This window comes from Poecilia mexicana, unplaced genomic scaffold (assembly GCF_051168715.1).
Source record: "Poecilia mexicana isolate PSO_F unplaced genomic scaffold, ASM5116871v1 scaffold_1, whole genome shotgun sequence".
Classification (NCBI taxonomy): domain Eukaryota; kingdom Metazoa; phylum Chordata; class Actinopteri; order Cyprinodontiformes; family Poeciliidae; genus Poecilia; species Poecilia mexicana.
The window spans coordinates 9,433,217-9,453,008 of NW_028263370.1; the positions used below are offsets into that span (position 1 = coordinate 9,433,217).

General features: G+C 40.5%; 1 protein-coding gene across 1 annotated transcript; it reads left to right on the forward strand.

Moving 5' to 3' along the window:
• The first annotated feature begins 909 nt into the window (after positions 1–909).
• Positions 910–19,427, forward strand: pdcd4a (programmed cell death 4a). Its single transcript, XM_014989589.2, has 11 exons — positions 910–1,385; positions 9,160–9,459; positions 9,576–9,673; positions 11,694–11,807; positions 11,964–12,185; positions 13,385–13,482; positions 13,596–13,710; positions 15,267–15,374; positions 17,036–17,146; positions 17,697–17,836; positions 18,328–19,427. The coding sequence occupies exons 1-11, from the start codon at positions 1,340–1,342 to the stop codon at positions 18,377–18,379; spliced, it is 1,404 nt and encodes a 467-aa protein (XP_014845075.2). The 5' UTR covers positions 910–1,339; the 3' UTR covers positions 18,380–19,427.
• Positions 19,428–19,792: the final 365 nt, after the last annotated feature.

The following is a 19,792-nucleotide window of genomic DNA, read 5'->3' on the forward strand; positions in this document are numbered from 1 at the left end:
AAATGTAAAATAGGAAGGCTAAATACATGTGCAAGCCACGCTTTTGTTATTTTTATTTGTAAGATCTTAAACTCATGTATAATTTCCCCTTCATTTGAATATGTCAGTGCCCATCCATTACTTTGTGTTAAATGCAGGAACATAGTTTTGCAAGGCCCTGCACGTGCTTATAATGCAGCAACTGATATGTTACGTCCAGGTAAGAACTGCTTCACTGTTAGGTTTGCTGCACATTTATCTAAAATTAAAAAAAAATTAAAAAAAAAAAAAAAAAAAAAAAAAAAGAGTAAAAACTGAAATCAACTTATGGGGTAGAAGTTGCTCACAGTATCCCTATGACAAATAATAGGGACTTAGCACAATCACCCTAGTGCACATCCTGCTCACACTCTCCTCTTGTTCTTTGCTACACTGCAGTTTCAGCATAGCCTGCCATGAATACTCAGTCTTGTTAGCATGAGCACTCATCCCACCAATGTAGGCATATAAACAGTTTTCCTGGAATGGTAAGTTGTTTCTCTGCCATTAGCACATTTGGCAGCATGTACTTAAGCCTGATTGACAGTGCTAGGAAAAGTAAACGCAATTGAGTAGCCTAAATGTAACTAGATGCTACCCAACTCTGGTTCTAAGCATCATTCTATCCATATCTGTATTAAGATAGATTTAGCTTGCAATAATAATTAAAAAAAAGAATTATGTAGCAGCAACTAATAGCTGCAGCTAAGAAGCTTTACATTTTATCACTAAAATAAACTAATTAATTGGACAAACATGGCCTCAGTAATTATTCAAGACCATTTTAACTCCTGTTTTGATTTTGCATTACGGTTCTGCTCTGTGATTGGTCGGGCCGGACCAGCACCCACCCCCTCCGCTGACCACTCCCCATCCGTGTATTTTTCCACGTGACTCTTCTGCTGAACGCTCCTGTAAAGTTAAAAACAGACTTTGTTTATCTTGCAGGCCGTTTGCTGAAATCCAATCCGAGCAGCAAGCTAGCCCTACTTCCCCGACGACTTTATTTTTTCCGTCTTAGCCACTGACACTTCGCTCCTTCACTCCGTAGCATTTCGACACTCTATGTCATCATTTTTTTTTTTCGTACCCCTTTGGAGCTCTTAATCAGAGACGGTGCACCACGAACGAAAAGAGGAAAACAGTTTAGGCATTCCTGTTTTTCTCCACGTATCTCAATCTGTGCGGACAACTCTTGAACAAAACTAGCGCAGCTTTGTTCCGGAGGAGGGGGATCTCCTGCCACTGATTGCAGCCCAGCACCGTGACTGTGAGGTGTTTTTTATTTTTTTTATTTTTAACCTAGCACTTGAAGAGCGCCATGGCGACCCAAGTGGATGCGTGGTCCTCCGCGCCTCAAGCCGACGGTGAGTACGTGATCTCAGCCTCGCGTTTTGTGGCGGACTGCGCGTGGGATGAAAACCTAAAAAAATCGCAGGCGATGTGGGGTTTAAAGCTGCAAGACGGGGCCTGCAGACGTGCTTTTCACGATGCATTGTGTCCGTGCATGGGATGGGCTGCAGCGCCAGCCATGCTCCACCATGTGCCCTTGTTGAAAACACACACGCATACACACACACACACACATAGCAACGCACCGCGTACGTGTGGACGCGCTGCACTTTGGAGTAGATGCACTTTTTTTGTCATTGCACTCAAGCCGATGCTATATTGTTTCGACTAGTTTATTTTATTCGTGGCAACTGTGTTGTTTGACTCGTCTTGCATTTAATCCTGCCACGGTTTTTGATTGGACGAGGCCACTTCCGCTTTGCACTCGAGATTGCACACTCAGATCTTTGCGTTTCCATTTTAACGTGTGGTAACGATTCCACGCACGACGAGAGCCAGCAGAACCAGTCGCGGTCTTTCCCGATGTAGGTTTTTTTTTTATTTGCAAGAACCATCAAGGCGCACACGGAGACCGTTTTCCTGTTTTTTTTTTTGTGCACTCCTATCGCATTCATTAACGTACTGCAAATTTATATTGCTTTCATGCTTAACATTGATTTTTTAATATATATTCTTATTTGGGGGGGACTCAATCAAAAAATACCATCTAAAATAATTCATTAAAAAATAAATAAACGATCTTCATAATATCCTCAGAACTTCTTGCACAGCAATAATACGGTTTTAATATATTTCCTTCCTTGTTAATAATAAAGCTCCACATACAGTGCCTCTTCTTTATGCCAAGAAATGACGTCAGCACGTATATCCCACAAGAGGCACCGGGAGAAGGCTTACATAATCTGTGATGCTGTGTTTAAACGTTGCATAATGAAACGTATATCCTGGTGCTGTCACATGTAAAGTTAGATGCAAAAGTATCAGCATGGGATGCATGGGCTTTCAAAAATATTTTATAAATAAAAATCTGAAAAGTGTGGCACGTAGCTGTATTCAGCGTCCCTTTACTGCGATGCCTCTGCTTATAATCAAGTGCAACCAGGAAAGCAAACCAGGCGAGGAGAGAAATTATCAGCACCTCACAGTAACTCTGGAGGACTTGCAGCGAACCACAGTTCAGGTGAATTAATCTGTTTACATGAAACAGATTAATTTCATGTAATTAAATTAATCTGTCACATGTGAAGAACAAGTTATTATTAGAACAAAAGCCACAAATTTCCCTCTTTTTTTTTTTTTTTTTTCTTAGTTTTGTTTTTGTCGAACACACAGGTGTAGAAGAAGATGCTGTAGACAAAATTTAAGCTTTTAGCCCGCTGGTGTTGTAAAGCTGGCATCATTCCCTATTATGAAACGTGGTGGCGGCAGCAGCATCATATTCTAGGTAGAGGAAAGCAGCTGGATTTGAAATATTTGCTTGGCCAACAGGAGGATCGATGCACTGAATTTGTATACTATTACTGTTCTCAAAAGGACGGTGTGGGGAGACTTGATTTTACCTGAGGATGATGAAATGATGATGTCCGAACTCGAATGTTCTCTTCGGCCAGAGTGAGTCGATGAAGCACTCTCTGTTGTTGTTGTTGTTGTTGACATGCTGTCTAACGGTCCACTGTCTGTGGCCGGACGGCGGCCGGCTGCTCCTTTGTACAATATGGGTCAGCATGGACGTCCATCTCACCCAGCAGCGGGTCAAACTAATCGTACCTTAAAGACGCTTGCGATGATTTAATGGTTTTAACGTCACGTATAGTGGGTTACTGTTAATATTAAATGACATTCTTTTAAATTTATTAATGAAAGCCAGTCACTGTAATAGCGTTGTGTCAACACCCAAAGTAATGTGATTACACATGTGGCTGGACGAGGCTAATTGTATTGAGCAAAAATGCAGTGACCAACAGACGTTTTTGAAGCGTCAACTATGTGACGTCGATGCAGTTAAAATGTGAGTGCAGTTGAACATAATATCCTGAAGCCTTTTCAGCTAGTCGGTGAAATTTTTTCTCTAAGGAGTGCAATTAATATGAAGAATACCCTGAATAGTAGTGAGAGCAAGCGCCTGAGCTGGGGGGGCTGCACCATGCGTCGTCAGGATGTCATCAAAACGGCATCGCTCTGTGCAATCGTACCCCTCATCATGCTCATCATATGAGCATGATGAATGCAGTAAATGAGGTGAAATTACATCCCAGGCATCGTGAATTCAAACCTTGCATGTCATTAATAAGGTATTCAGTCTGTTGGAAATTCCAACATGCCACACGTGTTGCAGTGTATACGATGAAGTTCCCACAGAGCGTTGAAGAACGTTGAATTCATGATGGATGTTGCTGTAGATGGAGAGGCTGAACAAAACTCTGCAGAAGGCAACGACTGGCTTCAGAACTTAAATTGATTCCATGGCTGCTTCCCCTTTTCTTCTTTTATGAGCTTCTTTGTAAGCTTTGCCTTAATTAAATAGTTACATTAAATATAAGGACGGCACTAGCGCATTCTGTTTTGGACAAAATACAAAACGCAGGTGAGTGTGAGTGTGCAGACGTGGTAAAATGAGGCTCATCAGAAATCTCTCTCCATGTCACTCACTCTCGGCAGCAGTGAAGGGTGTGGCAGCAAACGCTGCAAGTCCTTTTTTTATAAATCATTTTCTTTCTCCTAAAGGAATGTTTTCACCAGACCGTGTGGTTGTAATTACGAGGTTCCACAAAAAGTGAAGAAATTATACTTTTCTTTGGCTTTTCTATTATCTTGCATTAGTCAGGCACACACATATCTGCTGTCCATCAACAGTATCATCTCCTGCAGATTCTTATACGTGTTTGGAAAACCTCATTACCAGATAGTTTTACTCAGTTGAATCTTTTTGTGTGTTTCAGAAATCCTATCTTTTTCTTCTAGAGTCCTGCTATTAGCCTGCGTCTTCTGCTCCTAATGTTGGACACTTGCTGACTTTTCAGCTGGATGTTTAACTATAATATACAAACCCCCATTTGTGTGAACATTGATGGTAATTCCTTCAATAAACGTGTCCGCATCTTGGAAGAAACCGCTATAGATGTCAAGTCCGATTTCTCTGTGGCCCGTTGAGTACATTCTATGAGCATCTTGGTTGTCAACCTTTGGTCCACTCATGCATTAATGACATGTTTGCTCACACTGTCTGAATCCATTTAGTCCCACAAGTATAAGGATGGCAAACCCATCCTTCCTCTGTCATGCCTCAATCTGCTTGGGGAAGTTGCTGACTAAACCAGGCCTGTACCCAGTTTATCTGTTCTCACCTAATCATTTACATGCAGTTTCTTTTTTTTTTTTTTTTTTTTATGGTTCTGTCTTGTCGACAGAGTCACCCCACAAGCTGACTTGATACATTTCTTGAAATAAAGTTACAAGGTTTGACAGTAAAAGCAAACATTTCTTGTCTGGTGCCTTGTGTGGTCTTTCCCTCAGTTTTCAGCTGTTCGCACACAAGTTTAGACTGTTTCATTCAAACCTGTATTTAGAGGAAAGATTTCCATTCTGGCTCCCTTTCATAAAGGCCTGACAGTTAAACCCCAAAGCGCATCCACACCCTTCCTCCCATGTCTTATAGATAAAGCAGAGAGGCTGCTATGCCCGATTCCTTTATCTCAGCACAGACTCATGGATTCTGGTTTTCTTTTGTAGTTTTTGTAGTTTTAGTTTTCAGCATCGTGCCTTTGTTATAAAGTGGTGGCTCTTTCCATAATGCCATTTGTAAAGTTTCCTCAAGGAGTTTTATCCTTTTGTTAACTGCGATATATTGTAATGCACCTGATTTGGTCAAACATCAAGTTTACTGAACCTGGTGATTTTTAATGATACATTTAAAACATTTATTTTATCACAAATACGTGTGTTTGAGTCTTGTATTAAATTGTCTTATTTGGGATTTGCTCATGAGGATGGCAAGATTTAATGATGTGTTGCATAAATATGTTAAGTGAGACAAGATTAACTTTTTTTTTTTAAATGAAGAGGATTTAGAATTGGACAGTATTATACCCCACTGTTCAACTGGCTCTTACAAATAATAAATTCCACAAGTTTAATCAAACAGTAGAATTTTCCCCTCTCTCTCTTTCCTTGGACAAATCAGCAAGTGCAAACAGAGATACTGTAGTTCTGGTATATGCAAATACAGTAGCACTATTCTTTTTATTTAGCTGCTTTCTGTCTCTCTTCAATTATTCGTCCATGAAAAAAGAAAAAAAGATTTTAAGTTGTAAGGAAAATAACCTTGAACCTGTGAACGGTACAGATGCAGTCCTCTGAGATTTATAACCCAGTTCAGCTTTTTTCTTATTATAAAGCTTCTTAATTTTTTTTCTTCCTGTATTCCACTTTGTGTGTGTGAAATGAAGGTTTAGTTCTAGAAAGAAAAACACAAACATAATTAGAAGTTGACAGTTTACTGTAGCACTGACAAGCATGGTTAACTGTAAACACCGGTCTGTGTGTACTAATAACCTTTAAGGTCCATTCTGGGTTTGTGCTTCTGGCCTCCTAACGTTGTACAACTAAGATCATAATCATAACAGCTAAAGTTTTTGACCATATGAAAATGTCTTCTGAGAACTAAAAGTGATGAAGGTTTTTCAGTCGGCACACAATCCGGTTCTGTGGAATAAATGTCCCAGATGAGCTCAAATAGTTCAATTTCATATTTTTAATTCTTTTTTAAACGCATATCGCATCTTCTCTGATATGAGTGACTTTGTTGCTTTCCTCGTGTAAAAATATCCTCCTAAATTAATACATTTTGCGAATTAGCTTTTGCTATTGAATCAGAAGTTTAGACAAAACGGCCTCATTGTGTTTATAAGTCATCTTCAGACATGTGTTTAAAGGCCATGCAGGAATAATAATGTTTATTAAGCCATTGTGTGTCTATTTCAGCTACAATCTTTGGTTCTTGACACAAGCTGTTTGTGTTCATAAACATTTTGAACCCGGATTTCACTTGCATAGATGTAAATTTCCTTTTTTGTGCAACCAGTTTTGCTGCTTGTATGGTAAAGTTGTTTTTTTGTGTGTGTTTTTGAGCAGAGGAAATCTATAAACAGCCCCTATGTATATGTAGAGCATTAAAAACTGTCCCTATGTGAGTCATGTGAAACTTCTGCCCCACTGACTCCCTTCTCATTCATAAACACTCCTACTGCATGCACGCCTACATCCACACACTTTAGCAGGTTTGCAGGCTGTGCAGTCTTCCCACAAGCCCTTGCAGACACTTAATTTCCTTGTCCTGCACCTTTGGCACAGAGTGTAAGCTGATTTGAATGCAAATATGTTTTTTGAGGATCGTTATTCCAGTTTTTGGAGTGCGCTTGGTGGCGTCCATCGCTACTTTGCTGCTGCAGTTTCAGCCAACTGTCGGCGACACACAGAGCTGCCGTCGTGTTGTGCAACTCTCAGCAGTTACGGTCAAGCTCTGTTATCACAGAGCAACATTGTCCTCGCTGTGTTCGGGGGCAGTGTTGTTCTGCTTGTTTTGCAAGGCCCGTCTTGGCAAACGGATTTGAGTTTTCCTACGAGCTCCTATTTTGCTGGGTGCTCCCTTCCAGTTGGCTGCAGAAGTGGTCTGGCTTGCAGCCATTGGTCGGTTCCTAATTTATGACCTTGCTAGGACCTGTAGCCCACATTAGGGAAGGAGGAGGAGGTGCCGAAGGAAGAGATGACACATGGACGGCTGTTTACCGATTTCTGAAGGCCATGGGTGTGGCTGTGTGCTTGTATTGGAGCAGGTTAGGTTGGGTTTAGATTGCTGACTCAACTGAAAACTGCAGTGTTTTTACCTCCTCTTGTGCTTCTTAATTAAACATAGCTGATTTAATAAGAATATTAAGATACTCCTACTGTCTTATAAAAAATAAGAATTGACAGTAAGAAGTTGCAGTGTTTTACTCCGTTGAGCACACAATGTTTTTTTTTTTTTCCTTTTAAGAATTGTACCACTTTGATTAGAGGTCCGCAGTGCTTCCTGGAAGTATTCACTCTTTAAAATTGATCATGTTTATTTGCATTAAAACTCCAAACTTCAGTGTATTTTATTGGGATTTTACGTGATAGACCAACAGACAGTATTCATATTTATGAAATGAAAGAGAAGAAAGCACGACTGGACCATTAAACACTTGAATGTGCTTTGATTTAAACTGTTCCAGTTGCAGTTCTGGCTCTGTTGTCCTCTCTTTTGTTTTTTTGGTCTTTCCATCTGTGTATCAACTCCCAACCAGTTTTCCTGACCTTGCTAAAGAAAAGCATTCTCACGGTACAATGTTGCCACCACATGATGTGTAATACTTCCATTACATGTAGCATTTTCCAAGATCAGCACAAACTCCAGGACATCTTTCGCCAGCGCGTTTCTTTTTGTCACACTTGTATAAAGACTAGATTGTAGATTAACAACAGGTTCTTCTGGAGCTGTGGATTTCTGCAGCTCCTCCAGAGTTACCAAGTTTGTGGGGGGTAACAATACTTTTGCAAGCCAGTGTAATTTTTTTGTTTCAAAATACTAATTGCTCCCTACTACTATGATACTAATCTCCCTAATGCATGCTGGGTCTGCATCTGTGCAGCAGACCAAAGGGAGAACCGTTTGGAGGACAGAGGCTCCTTTAAAATGTTCGGTTTACCTCCATGTGCCTTTACAGGCTCTGCAATCTTGCTATTTGAGGGATTTAGGTTTTAATTACATCTTGTTCCTGTGTTGCCTCATTGCTGCGTTTCGTGTCATGTGATCAAACTTGCATCCACCCATGCCATATGTAGTCAGGTCCACTGTTAAAAAAAAAAAAAAAAAAAAAAAAAAACTGGTGTCAGCATTTCTCCAGCATGTGCTTGCTTCTCTCTCTCCCTCCCTTCCACCGCTGCAGCTGTGCTCCTCTCCTCTTCTCTCTGTGCTGTTCTACACACTTTAACCTGACTAAATATAGGATTTCACCCACACAAGAGTAGTAGTACGTTAACTTGACCCAATGCATGTCTGTAAACGTAGGTGAGTTTTCTCGACCACGTGTTTTGGCTTGCAGCATTTGCTAAATTCTCGATATCGTTCTATTCTCTCTAACTTGAGCTGATTTTATAAGTGACCACAGTTTCAACATGCAAGCGTACCTAAAATCATACTGCAGTAAGAACAGTTCCTATCAGAAAAAGCTTATGTTGGCATATTACACACAACAAAACCAAAACAAACCTCTCAGCTTTTAGCAGAAGTGAAAAGAGTTGTGTGACCGTGTTGCAAACCTGAGCTTACAAATGGAAAAAATTTGACTTTAGGGATACAGAAATGGCGTCTTCAATCGTTGTACTTTTTTCTTCGGGTTCAATTCAGTTACTGTTTGCACACCAAGCAACACCAAGCCCTTCTGCATACACAGCTCTACACAAAGGTCAAGAGCAGTGGTGTCTGAAAGAATGTGGAGTTTGGGAAGGCCAGACAAGCAGTTGGGATAAATCAGTGAAAGCAATGAAATATATTTTTTCATATAGTCTTACAATGATTTTGCAGTTACATAGCCAACAACACAAATCTGAGCCTCTTTGCTTGGAGTAATATGATTGTTGGAAAACGTTTTCCACATGACCAGTTTGATGCTTAAAAATCTTTTTTTTTTTTCTACCACAAAATTCTGGCTTAGAGTGTGCGTCTCTACTTTTGATGGAATTAGTAAAACTCCTGGTTTCTAACCACAGGGGCGGTTACTTCGGATCACCAGCCCGAGGCCAGCTGTCCCTACAGCGATGACGATGATGGACTGGACGAGGTGGAGGTCAATGGCAACTGGACGCCCCAAGAGAAAGCACTCCACGAGGCTCGCCTCAAAGCCAAAGCCAAGCGTCGCCTGCGCAGGTCCTCGTCCCGCAACTCGACGAGCGAGTCCGTCTCAGAGTCAGGCGAGACGCCAGGGGGCGACCCGCACGCCGCGAAGGGCAAAGTTCACAACAACGACCGCAAGTCGAGGACGGGCAAAGGCAGAGGCTTGCCAAAGAAAGGTACATATGGTTGTTGATCTGATTGCGACCAGGTTTTGTCAACTGGGCAAATTACAGGATGAATCCCACGTTATGTTTAAAAACTTCCTTTAGTTTACTTTTTTTGCTGTGTTCAGGTGGGGCAGGAGGTAAAGGAGTTTGGGGTGCTCCTGGGATGGTTTATGAAGCCGAAGAGCCGGACGTACGGGACCCCAACTATGATGAAGCTGCTCAGGTCAGTGGGTCTCTATGGGGATGCCTCTTTCCTCTCTCGGGTCATTTGTTTATCCAGACATGGAACATTTACCTCGTCATCTCCACAAGTTCATTTTCTTTGATTTCCTAAGAGGGTCTTTCGACTTCTGCAGTTCATAAGTTTACGATATTAAATTTGTTGAAGCATCTTTGAACTCGGTATGTTCTCACTAGCTTCGCTGTTGACCAGAGAACCCTGATCAGAGATTAGAGCAAAACAAGGGCACCTTTTTCTGATACTGATATAAAGAACATACCAGCATTCCCATTGTAACATCCCTACTCTCTTTGCTTAAAGCCAAAAGAGCTGCTTATTTCTTTGTCTCCTACTCACAATAATATTGAGATAGTATTTCCTCATTAGTAAAAGTTTTGGAGTAGAAATTAAACAGAAACAGAGGCATAAATTGATTTTCATACCTCAAGCACATTCAGATAACTCTGCGAAATTACCTGTTACTATATTTTGCCAGGAATCAACATATTTATTCATATGCTAATTTCATTCACAGATGCCAGATTCACACGCACACAGGTCATTGGGAAAACAAAAAGAAAAGACATTGTTAGGGGAGTAGCATAAAAAAGACTACTAGCATATCAACAATTATTCCCATGTCTGAACAGCAGCAGCAGCAGTGGTGGTTTGTTGCGGACCTCCTCCTGCACCTGCACAAAATAATTACTGCACATGTTATTGTTTTTTTGGGGGATTTTTTATTTTATTTTTTTGGTCTTGTAATAAAACTAGAGATCCGGCTGCGGTCGTAGTTTGTATGTGTGATTATCCTGGCAGAGAAGAGACATAACCCTGCATGTGATTTGGCCAAAGCTCATTAACAAACACCCCGACTCGCTCGATTGTTTAATCCAGATGGCCCCGTCCCATCACAATCAACGCTGTTTTCAATCTTTAACCCCGGTTATCACATGAATGCGGGATGTGATGCTGACGGGCTGGCGTGTTTGTCTCCCGGCTTCGATCACACAACTGCATTACCGGCTGGGAACTCGGCTTCTGTCTGGTTGAAAAAAAGAAAGAAAAAAAAGAAAAACAGATCCTGATAACGGTTTTTAGAGTTGGCTCAGAGAAGCTGGTTTGATTTGGCCTTGACCGGTGCACAAAGTCAGTTCAAATATGTTGAAAGGGAGCAGGGACGGAATGGTACAGAAAAATAAACGGGGGACACGAGCGGTCGGTTTGGCCTTTGAGTCCGACTGCGGAGTAGATCAAGGATTTCTAAACGCTACAGGGTCATCATGTGCTTGGGAAAATGTCAAACTGAAGCTTCAAATAAAACTCTCTCCACCAACGTGGCACATTTAACATCTTATGTTTATTTGCAAGTCTTCCCCCAGATTCTCCATTGCATTATAGACCTTGACATCAACTATTCCATTGCAGGTCTGGTTGCATGTTTATGGATGTTTTGCTCCAGGAAAGTGAACCTCCGCCCCCATCTCGACTAGGTTTTCTTTCTGGATTTAAAAAATTTTTTTTTTGTTTTTAGCTCATTTATCTAAATGAAATAGCTCAAGCTCAGTCAGATTCAATTGAGAGCATCTGCAAGAAGCCATTTTCGCAGATTCTCAGTCGGATTTAGATCTGAACTTTGACTAGGCCATTCTAAAGGTGAGCCACCTTTAGAGTGGTGGTTAAGGTCTTTTTGCTGCCACTAAGAGGATCTCTTCCAGAACTTCCCTTCATGTGGTGCTAATTCATTGTTCCCCAAAGTCTGTATCCCCAGAGCAAGCTGCTGCCACCACCATGTTTAGCTGCACATTACCGTGCGATGTGCAGTGTTAGTTTTTCTCTACACAAATTGTTTTACTAAGCTTTTTATTTTGTTTTTATCTCGTAAAACGTGGCAAAATGTGAAAAAGTTGTAGGCTTGTGAATACTTTTGCAGTCGGCTGTAATTATAAAAGCACTTTGTGTACTTCGTGTACAGTTTGGGGGCATTTGTGACTCATTGTGTGAAATGTGTTTTTTGCCACAGGGTGACACTGTTTACGAAACAGTCGTGCCGGAGGTGGAAGAGAAGGAACTAGAAAAGATGGTAAACCCGATCGTATTGGAGTACTTTGAACACGGGGACACAAAAGAGGTTGAGGTAAACGATTAAAACTTGTTTTTCCTCGCGTATGTCGATCAGGCAGAAATGTGTTGCTTTAGCGAGTGTAAATGTTAAGAGATAGTGATGAATAGATGGCATACTTTAATAGTGTGACAGATCCTGACTTGGGTTCAATCTTGGCGGTGCGTCCAGGTGTTGCTGAAGGAGCTCAACCTGGGCCAACATAAGTACGAGTTTACCTCCGTGGCCGTGTCCCTGTCCCTGGAAGGCAAGGCCAGTCACAGGGAGCTGACTTCCCGCCTGCTGTCCGATCTGTCGGGGAAGATGCTCACGCAGGGTGAGATGGCCCACGCTTTCGATAAGATGCTGAAAGAGCTGCCAGACCTCATTCTGGACACGCCAGAGGCCCCCCAGGTAGGCCTGACACCCTGAGAGAGAAACGGTGGCAGCCAGAGCTCCAGGTCTGATCTCGGTATCGTTTGCTCTGAAGGGAGGAGAGGCAGAGCTGGGCTTAAGACACTTAAAAGATTACAGATGAACACAGCCCATTTTCATTAGTGTTTTTTTCTTTTTTTTTTTTTCCAATTCCATGTTGTAGACTGGTTGTTCTGCGTCAGCTGGGTTACTGCAGACGGTGTTTGTACTGTATAACATTGTTTAGTTAGACAGTACATATAACTAAATGTATATGTACATCTAGTACATATACATTTAGGTCAAGTTTTAAGCCACGATCAACTGAAACTGATCAAAGACGGCACTAACTGATCAAAAATTTCAAACAAGACTCGTATAGTTTTCTAGACTACAATTAGCTTATTTGTTTTTAAGAATAAAATGCTTTTTTTGCAGTGCCTTTTGGACGGTATGCGAATATGCAATATATCTCATTACATAGGGGTAGTCTTCACTGTTCGCCTGCATAATGCATAATTCAACTACAGTATGTGTTGGTTTCAAACACTTCACACTGTGTGGATTTTTTCTTCTTTTGTCTCAATTGAATGGGCTCTAAAATTTAACTTTTTTGAAAATTGCAAAATTTGCACATTATTTTATATTTTTGACTGACTCGTTATATAATCTATAAAGAAGCTACACATCAAACTTTGCTAACAAAAATGTTGAAATACTTTCTTACGTAAAGTAAAAAATTGTCGTCGTTGCTGTACTTGAATACAATTATTTACTACTTGAATATAGCCTTTGTCTATTCTACTAGCTCTGTAGAAGTATCGATTAAGTGTTAAAGAAATAAAAAAAAAAAAGTGTGTTTTAAACAAATCTGGAAAAGTTGAGATTTAGGCATCACCCAGGTCAGGATAGATGGAAAAAGAAAATGAAAACATATTTGTTTTTTTCACACTTTATTTCCCATGTCATTGTCTAGAAGTCGTATCCATCTGACACATTCCAAATCTGAATATTCTATTATAAATCTGCTGCCATCATTTCTGCTTGGAAATTTGTCAAGTTTTCTTCTGGAAGTACATGCAGAAATCTTGGTTAAATGACAGAAATTCAATCCAAAGTTGCTTTGCCCAGCCTTCAAACACTGGACCATTTTTCTCCCTCTCACTCTTTTTGAAGATGTTCCCTCTTGTTTCTTTCAGATGTTGGGCCAGTTCATAGCCCGAGGCATAGCCGATCACGTCCTTCCCATGAACTTCCTGGATAGCTACAAAGGGAAAGTGGACTGTGAGCACGCCAGGTAAGCCAGCAGAAGTCGCGTTAACCTTAGCGTGGATTTCCAGAAAGTTCTTTGCTAATTTAACAGATAGCACTGTAGACATGGTGGGTATTTTTTCTTTTCTCTTTGTGCAGAGTGGCTTTAGATCGTGCTGCGGTGCTGCTGTCCATGAAAAAAGGGATGATTGGTCTGGATAACGTGTGGGGTGTCGGTGGAGGTCTGAGACCCGTTAAACATCTTGTCAAAAAGGTGAGCAAAAACGGAAGTAGTGAGCGAATTTCGGTTTTAATTAAAAAGTCATTTAAAATGAACTATGACTCAGTGATTTATTAAGCAGCGTCTAACACCGGGGCACAAAGTGTTCGTATTGACCATGTAGGGATCTTTCTTTGTTGTTGTTATGTAACATAAACAGAAGGCAGAAATGCATGCTGGGTAGAGATCCGCAGGGCAGTGCTCTGCTGGACTGCTGTGTCAGCAGAGCGTTTTGTCCTCTCAGGAGTGTCCACGTTAACAACAAGGACACAGGAGAGGCCGGCGCACCTTCTGTTTGTGTTCCACGGATTTGTTTTGATTACAGTTGGCGCTCCATCATCAGGGCTTTTTTGGGTGATTTGAAGTGACGGCCCGTCGCATTGTTGCACAACATTCGCGAGAGCTTGTGTTCTGAAATGAAGCAATGGTTGTGTGCTCTCAGAGTATTGTGTGGCCTTCAGACCTTGGAACTGTCCTGTCCGGTTTTGATTTTTTTTTTTTTTTTTGGCTGAGATTAGTGTAGGCCCAGACGACTCACACTCTCAGGAGCTTTAGGAGAGTTTGTTTGGACTAACCTTTCCAGCGCCATCTCAAAATCTGTTGAAATTAGTTTATTATTTAATCGGAAAGCAATGAAATCAGATGTTGTTGTTTTTTCTAGTGTGTTAGTGGCAGATTTGCTGTAAAAAGTGGGAATCGTGGATTATTTCCCCTATTAAACTAGCTGTTGGACTTTCTCTCTCTCCACATTCATTCATCATTCCCATCAACGAGTCCCGTGTCTTTGGCGTCAACGTTATTGGCCCAGATTATCTGGTAATGCGAGAACGCCCAATTAAAATCTCCCCAGAGGAGTAAATAGTCTCACACTTTTACACCCCACTGCACAGCGCTGCTGACTCTCCAGCAGATCACTGATGAACGTGTCCGATTCTGCTTGCATCCTCTTCCCCAATCTACACCATAATGTGCGTTGATCCCTCTGACACAATAACATGTGGGCTATAATAAAGGATCACCTTTGATATAAGATGCTTATATCTGAAATCTCACGATGATTGGGCTCAGCTGGAACTTATTGTAGCTTTTCAATGATATTTTATGAACTTTGTTAACTTTAAAGCACTTGGAAGCATTGTTGTGACTCGGACGTTTTGAAGGATCTTGCGGATATGACACTTTTCTCACATCTGAACCAGTGGCTAATTCCTGCATAAAAGGATTCAAATTAAGTATCTCGGTACGATCTGACTTTTAAGCATGGCGTAAAAAAATTTGCAATTGGGTTGAAGTTGGGGTTGTTCCAGCATATTGTGAAGCATGCTTTGTAAATCCCAAAATCAGATTTTGTTTTGTCTTGGGAATAATTTTTGTCCCAATTTCAATCATCTGTTGTTGAATGTATTCTTACCCTTCAAAAATATAATTCGATTCATCTTGTCCAGCTCCAGTTGATGGGTTCGACTTGTTCCCTGGTTCCTTCCCGCAACGATTTTAGTTGTCCAAGCAACGTCAACTCTGACTGATGTCCCCATTTGTGTTTGCTGCAGATGAACCTTCTCCTCAAAGAGTACCTGATATCCGGGGACGTGTCCGAGGCAGAGCGCTGCCTCCGCGACCTGGAAGTCCCTCACTTCCATCATGAGCTGGTCTACGAGGTATTCAGTCAGTCTCGCCTCCGTTTCTGGTGCTTAATTGTTCTCCACCAGTTTATTACAACACGTTTCAAGCTGAGATGTGATGAAAGTGTTTCTTTTTCTTCCTTGCTTATGTCTTGTCAAGTAAACCGAAGACAGAGCTGCACTCATGAATCTCTGCTTTTAATTGGATTCCTGCTTTTTCGCCAAGGACATTGTGTGTTTGGCTGTTACTCTCTCATTTTCAGTCAATCTGATCTCGAAGCCGAGTCCAAATTAGTTCAAAATGCCTGCAACTGTAAATCTAGCATTTATTTGTCTTTATCACACACACTGGCAACATGTTTGTTTCTGAACTGGGAGACTTCTGTTTTTGGTTTTACTTTTTTTTTTTTTATTAATTAAAGCTGGCAACTCACACTTAGCAGATGATCCGTTTCTGTTGCAAAACAAAGCTAAAAACACAAATTTCTATAAACTAACAGCTATACTTACACGATGTGTACTCTGTCTACCGAAGTCTGACTATACAATAAGTAACAAATTGTGAGAAGTCTTGAATTGAATACCTTTTTGATTACAGTAGAATAATCTCCTAATAAAAATGCACTCACTGCATAGATATGGAGATGTTTTTTATTTACTTTCTCACTGTTTATAGTGCACATATTTAATGTGTGTGATGTTAGGATAGAACAGGCTTGTCATCTCTCCCAACAACTATTTGACACGTAGATGTAAAGCAAATGACTGAAAGATGCCACTCTTTGCTCATGTTTCCAAGCTGTTATTTTTTTTTTTTTTTTACATCCCATACTGCTGTCTCTCATTCAGGCTTGTCGCAGCTGCATATCTTCAAACCTTTAACTTATTGCTGTGATTGTAGACAATTTGATGTACCTGCCAGTTCCCAACTTGTAAAGACGAACTCCCGTCTGCTTTGCTTTGATCGTATGCACTCCTGCATTTCCCATTTGAAGTTGAAGATATTTCAAAAAATACTGAAATATCTGATCAAAGCCAAAATAATCATATCAATGCACACAATGTATGTCAAAACTGCTGTATGTACAAGACGTGCACAGAACTGAAATGGTGTCCCGCTCATATCCCTGGCCCAAAATACAAAAAAAAAAAAAAAAAAGAAAAATTAACAAAAATATGCAATAAAAACTAAATGTCTGGGAAATCCATATGACAGCTCTAGGTCTATGATACATTCTTTGTTCATGGGAGGATATTTTATATGCACGGTTTATAGTTTCAGCATCACCACGAATGTTAAAGTTGAAATCTAATATTCAAGTGTCCTATGGTCTTTAAATGAATCTGCAAACGAGAGGAGCTCTACTGCTGCGCTCATTGTGAATTTACTTCTACGATTGCAAAGCGTAAGATGAGGATAATAATTGGGTTGGTGTATTAAATGATGCTGTAAACGTTGCTGATGCAGATGTATTCCTTCACCTGCAGCAGCCTGCCCAACACCTTATCGTTCACGTCTCTAGGATCTTGTCGAGTATTAAATTGGTCTGTCCTTATTCCCTGCCAACCCTCTGGTCAAAATGTCATCCTGTGAAGGTGGATAGTGGATACTCTGCCACCTTGTGGTGAAAAAGCACAGCTGCCTTCTGCCTGTTCGTGTTTCTTCTCTTAATGCGATTCTCTGTCGTTCATGTCAGGCTATAGTGATGGTGCTGGAGTCAAATGGGGACACTGCCAGTCACATGATGATGAAACTTCTGCAGTCCTTCTGGAAAACAGGCCTCATCACAGTGGATCAGATGAACAGGGTAAGGCAAACTAAATTTGTCCGGATTTTCTGGCTGGGGCTGAAACGATTAATCGGATTAATCGTTATGAATCAATTATACAAATATTCATCAAATAAATTAGTAACTGATTAATTGTTCACTGAAAATAAGGTAATTTAATGAAAGATCAACACAGACCAGTAAGTAAGCTGAAACTGCACAAAAATGTATACATTCTGCATATAGGATATATATATATATATATATATATATATATATATATATATATATATATATATATATGTAAAGCATGCATTAAGAATGCTATGTGACTGCCTTTTAGGCAATAAAATGTTTTTCATATTTAAAAAGAAATTCAATCATTTGTTTGTTTGCATCTCTTTGTGTATTTCCAATATTGCATAAAAAAGGTTGAAATACTTAAATGAAAAATCTGCAGACTGTGCCAATTTATTTTATGCAATTAAGCATCAGAATAATCAGTTATACTAAAATAATCGATAGTTGCAGCACTATTTCAGACTAATACTTTGAAACACCTGTTGACATTCTTCATATTTACGTGCAGGGTTTCCAGCGCGTGTATGACGAGCTGCATGAGATCTGTCTGGACGTGCCCCATGCCCACCCCATCATGGAGGCCTTTGTGGATCTCTGCTACCAGGAGTCTGTCATCACCAAACAGCTGCGGGACGCCTGTCCTTTCAGGTTAGTTCTTTATCAATCACCTTTGCAGCCTTTTTACAGCCTTTTATTATATTTATTCCAGTAGGCCAATTCTTGTTGTTGGGGGAAATAAAAACAGCCACAAAGAAAAGCTGCTGTCTGGCCCTGGACTGTTTTGTTACTTCTACTCCACCATTCAATTTGAATGGTGGAGTAGAAGAATGACATGGAGTTTGGCTTACATGAACTTTCAATGGTTTGTGTTTGCACAGCATCATGGGAATGTTCTCTTACAATGCGAAGTCAATCAATCTCTGAGGTGTGCTGCTCTCGCCTAGTACTAAATTCGAAATAACGTAAAACTGTCTTCGCAAAAGTCTGAATTTGAAACGCGATCGCAAATTCAAATCTTCTGCATATGCACAAATCTTTGTAAGGCACTTTGTTTTGCGGACGCAATTAACAAGCACAAAATATTTTTTGGTCCAAATTTTGTGTCCATGCAACACGTTTAACTTTATTTTGTCCACCAGAGGGCGGAAGCGCTTTGTAAGCGAAGGAGACGGGGGATTGATCAAGAATTAATCCGCATGTGGAAAAGCAGGAAGAGGAGGACGAAGATGAAGGGAGGGTGTCTACCACCCTCCGGCCTCCGTTTCTGCCTCCATGTGAACCCCGACCTGGAACGTTCCTCTCCTGTTAATGTCATTTTACAAGCCAGCAGTCACGTCAAACAGAGGAGCTGCCTGGGCGCTGGGCTCCCTTCAGTGTCGTTAATTACAGTTTTTGAAGAATATTCTGTATCTCTGGGGTTGTTGCGACCTTCCTTGCTCGGTTTTCGTACCCGTTAGGAATAATTCAAGCTAACGCTGTGGGGAAACGCGTGGCTAAGGCCTGAGTTGTGGCAGGGACAAATCTTTTTTTTTTGTTGTTGTTCTACCTTTTTGCCATGTGTTTTTTTTTCCTGCAGGCACTAACAATGAGGGCACGGTCGGGGAGCTTAGCAGCAAAGATCTAAACCTGCTTATCCTCTGCCACAGACTATCTGAAATAATTTCAAAGAAATTGTTCTCTGTACATTCTTATTCTTGTTTCTCTCAGTTCTTAAAAAAAAAACGGAGCCTTTTTTTTTGTTGCTTCCATCTTGGTCACGTAGACCACGTGTTTACTTTGTAAAGCATCAGTTGCAGTAAGATGTGTTTGGTCACTGTTTATTTGAAAACTGCATTTGAATAGGCATAAATGGATCACCAGTTCTGAAAATCAAATAAAAATTATTTGGGTTCATATGTTGTAAGAGATAGTTATGTTAAAAAAAAAGAAATAAAATAAAGCAAGTATTCGTTATTTAGAGGAATAAAGACTTTTGCTTGCAATTGAGTAATGTAGACAACTGCTGTGGTCAACAGATGGATCTGAAGAAGCAGATTAAAGAGGGTAGGAAAATGTTGTCAAACTAAGCTGGGATTGGTTTAATACCTCGTTGAACTTATTCCAGCACCTTCATACCTTGGGATACAGTTTGTCAGTGAGACTTTTCTACCCTCTGTCAAACAGTTTTACATGTTGACCAAAGTTGTTCTCAATATTTGAGTTGAAATCTTTCATTCAATAAAAAAAAAAATGCAACAAATTGCTGTTTCTGTTCCTTCTCGTTTCATGACCTTCGCACTGAGCAACAGCAAGTTTCAAGATTTTTCAGGGTAGTTTTGACTTAAGCTGACGGAAAGTTTCAGATAGCTAAAGGATAACACAGAGGAGTAGTTTAGGTTTTAAAATGTACCGTATTTTCCGCACTATAAGGCGCACCTTCAATGAATGGCTTATTTTCATACATTAGGCGCACCGCATTATAAGGCGCATAGAATAGACGCTTCAAACTCTATTATTACACATCCACATTAATAAAGAAATGGTCCCCGAGTACTTTATATAGTAGGCTGGCCCAGTCGTTGTTTCACTAACGGTGTTAGTGTTGCGATATTATGCCCAACTGCT

Coding starts and splice junctions, on each gene's coding strand:
- pdcd4a (XM_014989589.2), top strand. CDS start 1,340: ATGGCGACCCAAGTGGATGCGTGGTCCTCCGCGCCTCAAGCCGACG. Junction 9,674..11,693: donor ACTATGATGAAGCTGCTCAG/GTCAGTGGGTCT, acceptor TTTTTGCCACAG/GGTGACACTGTTTACGAAAC. Junction 17,147..17,696: donor CAGTGGATCAGATGAACAGG/GTAAGGCAAACT, acceptor ATTTACGTGCAG/GGTTTCCAGCGCGTGTATGA.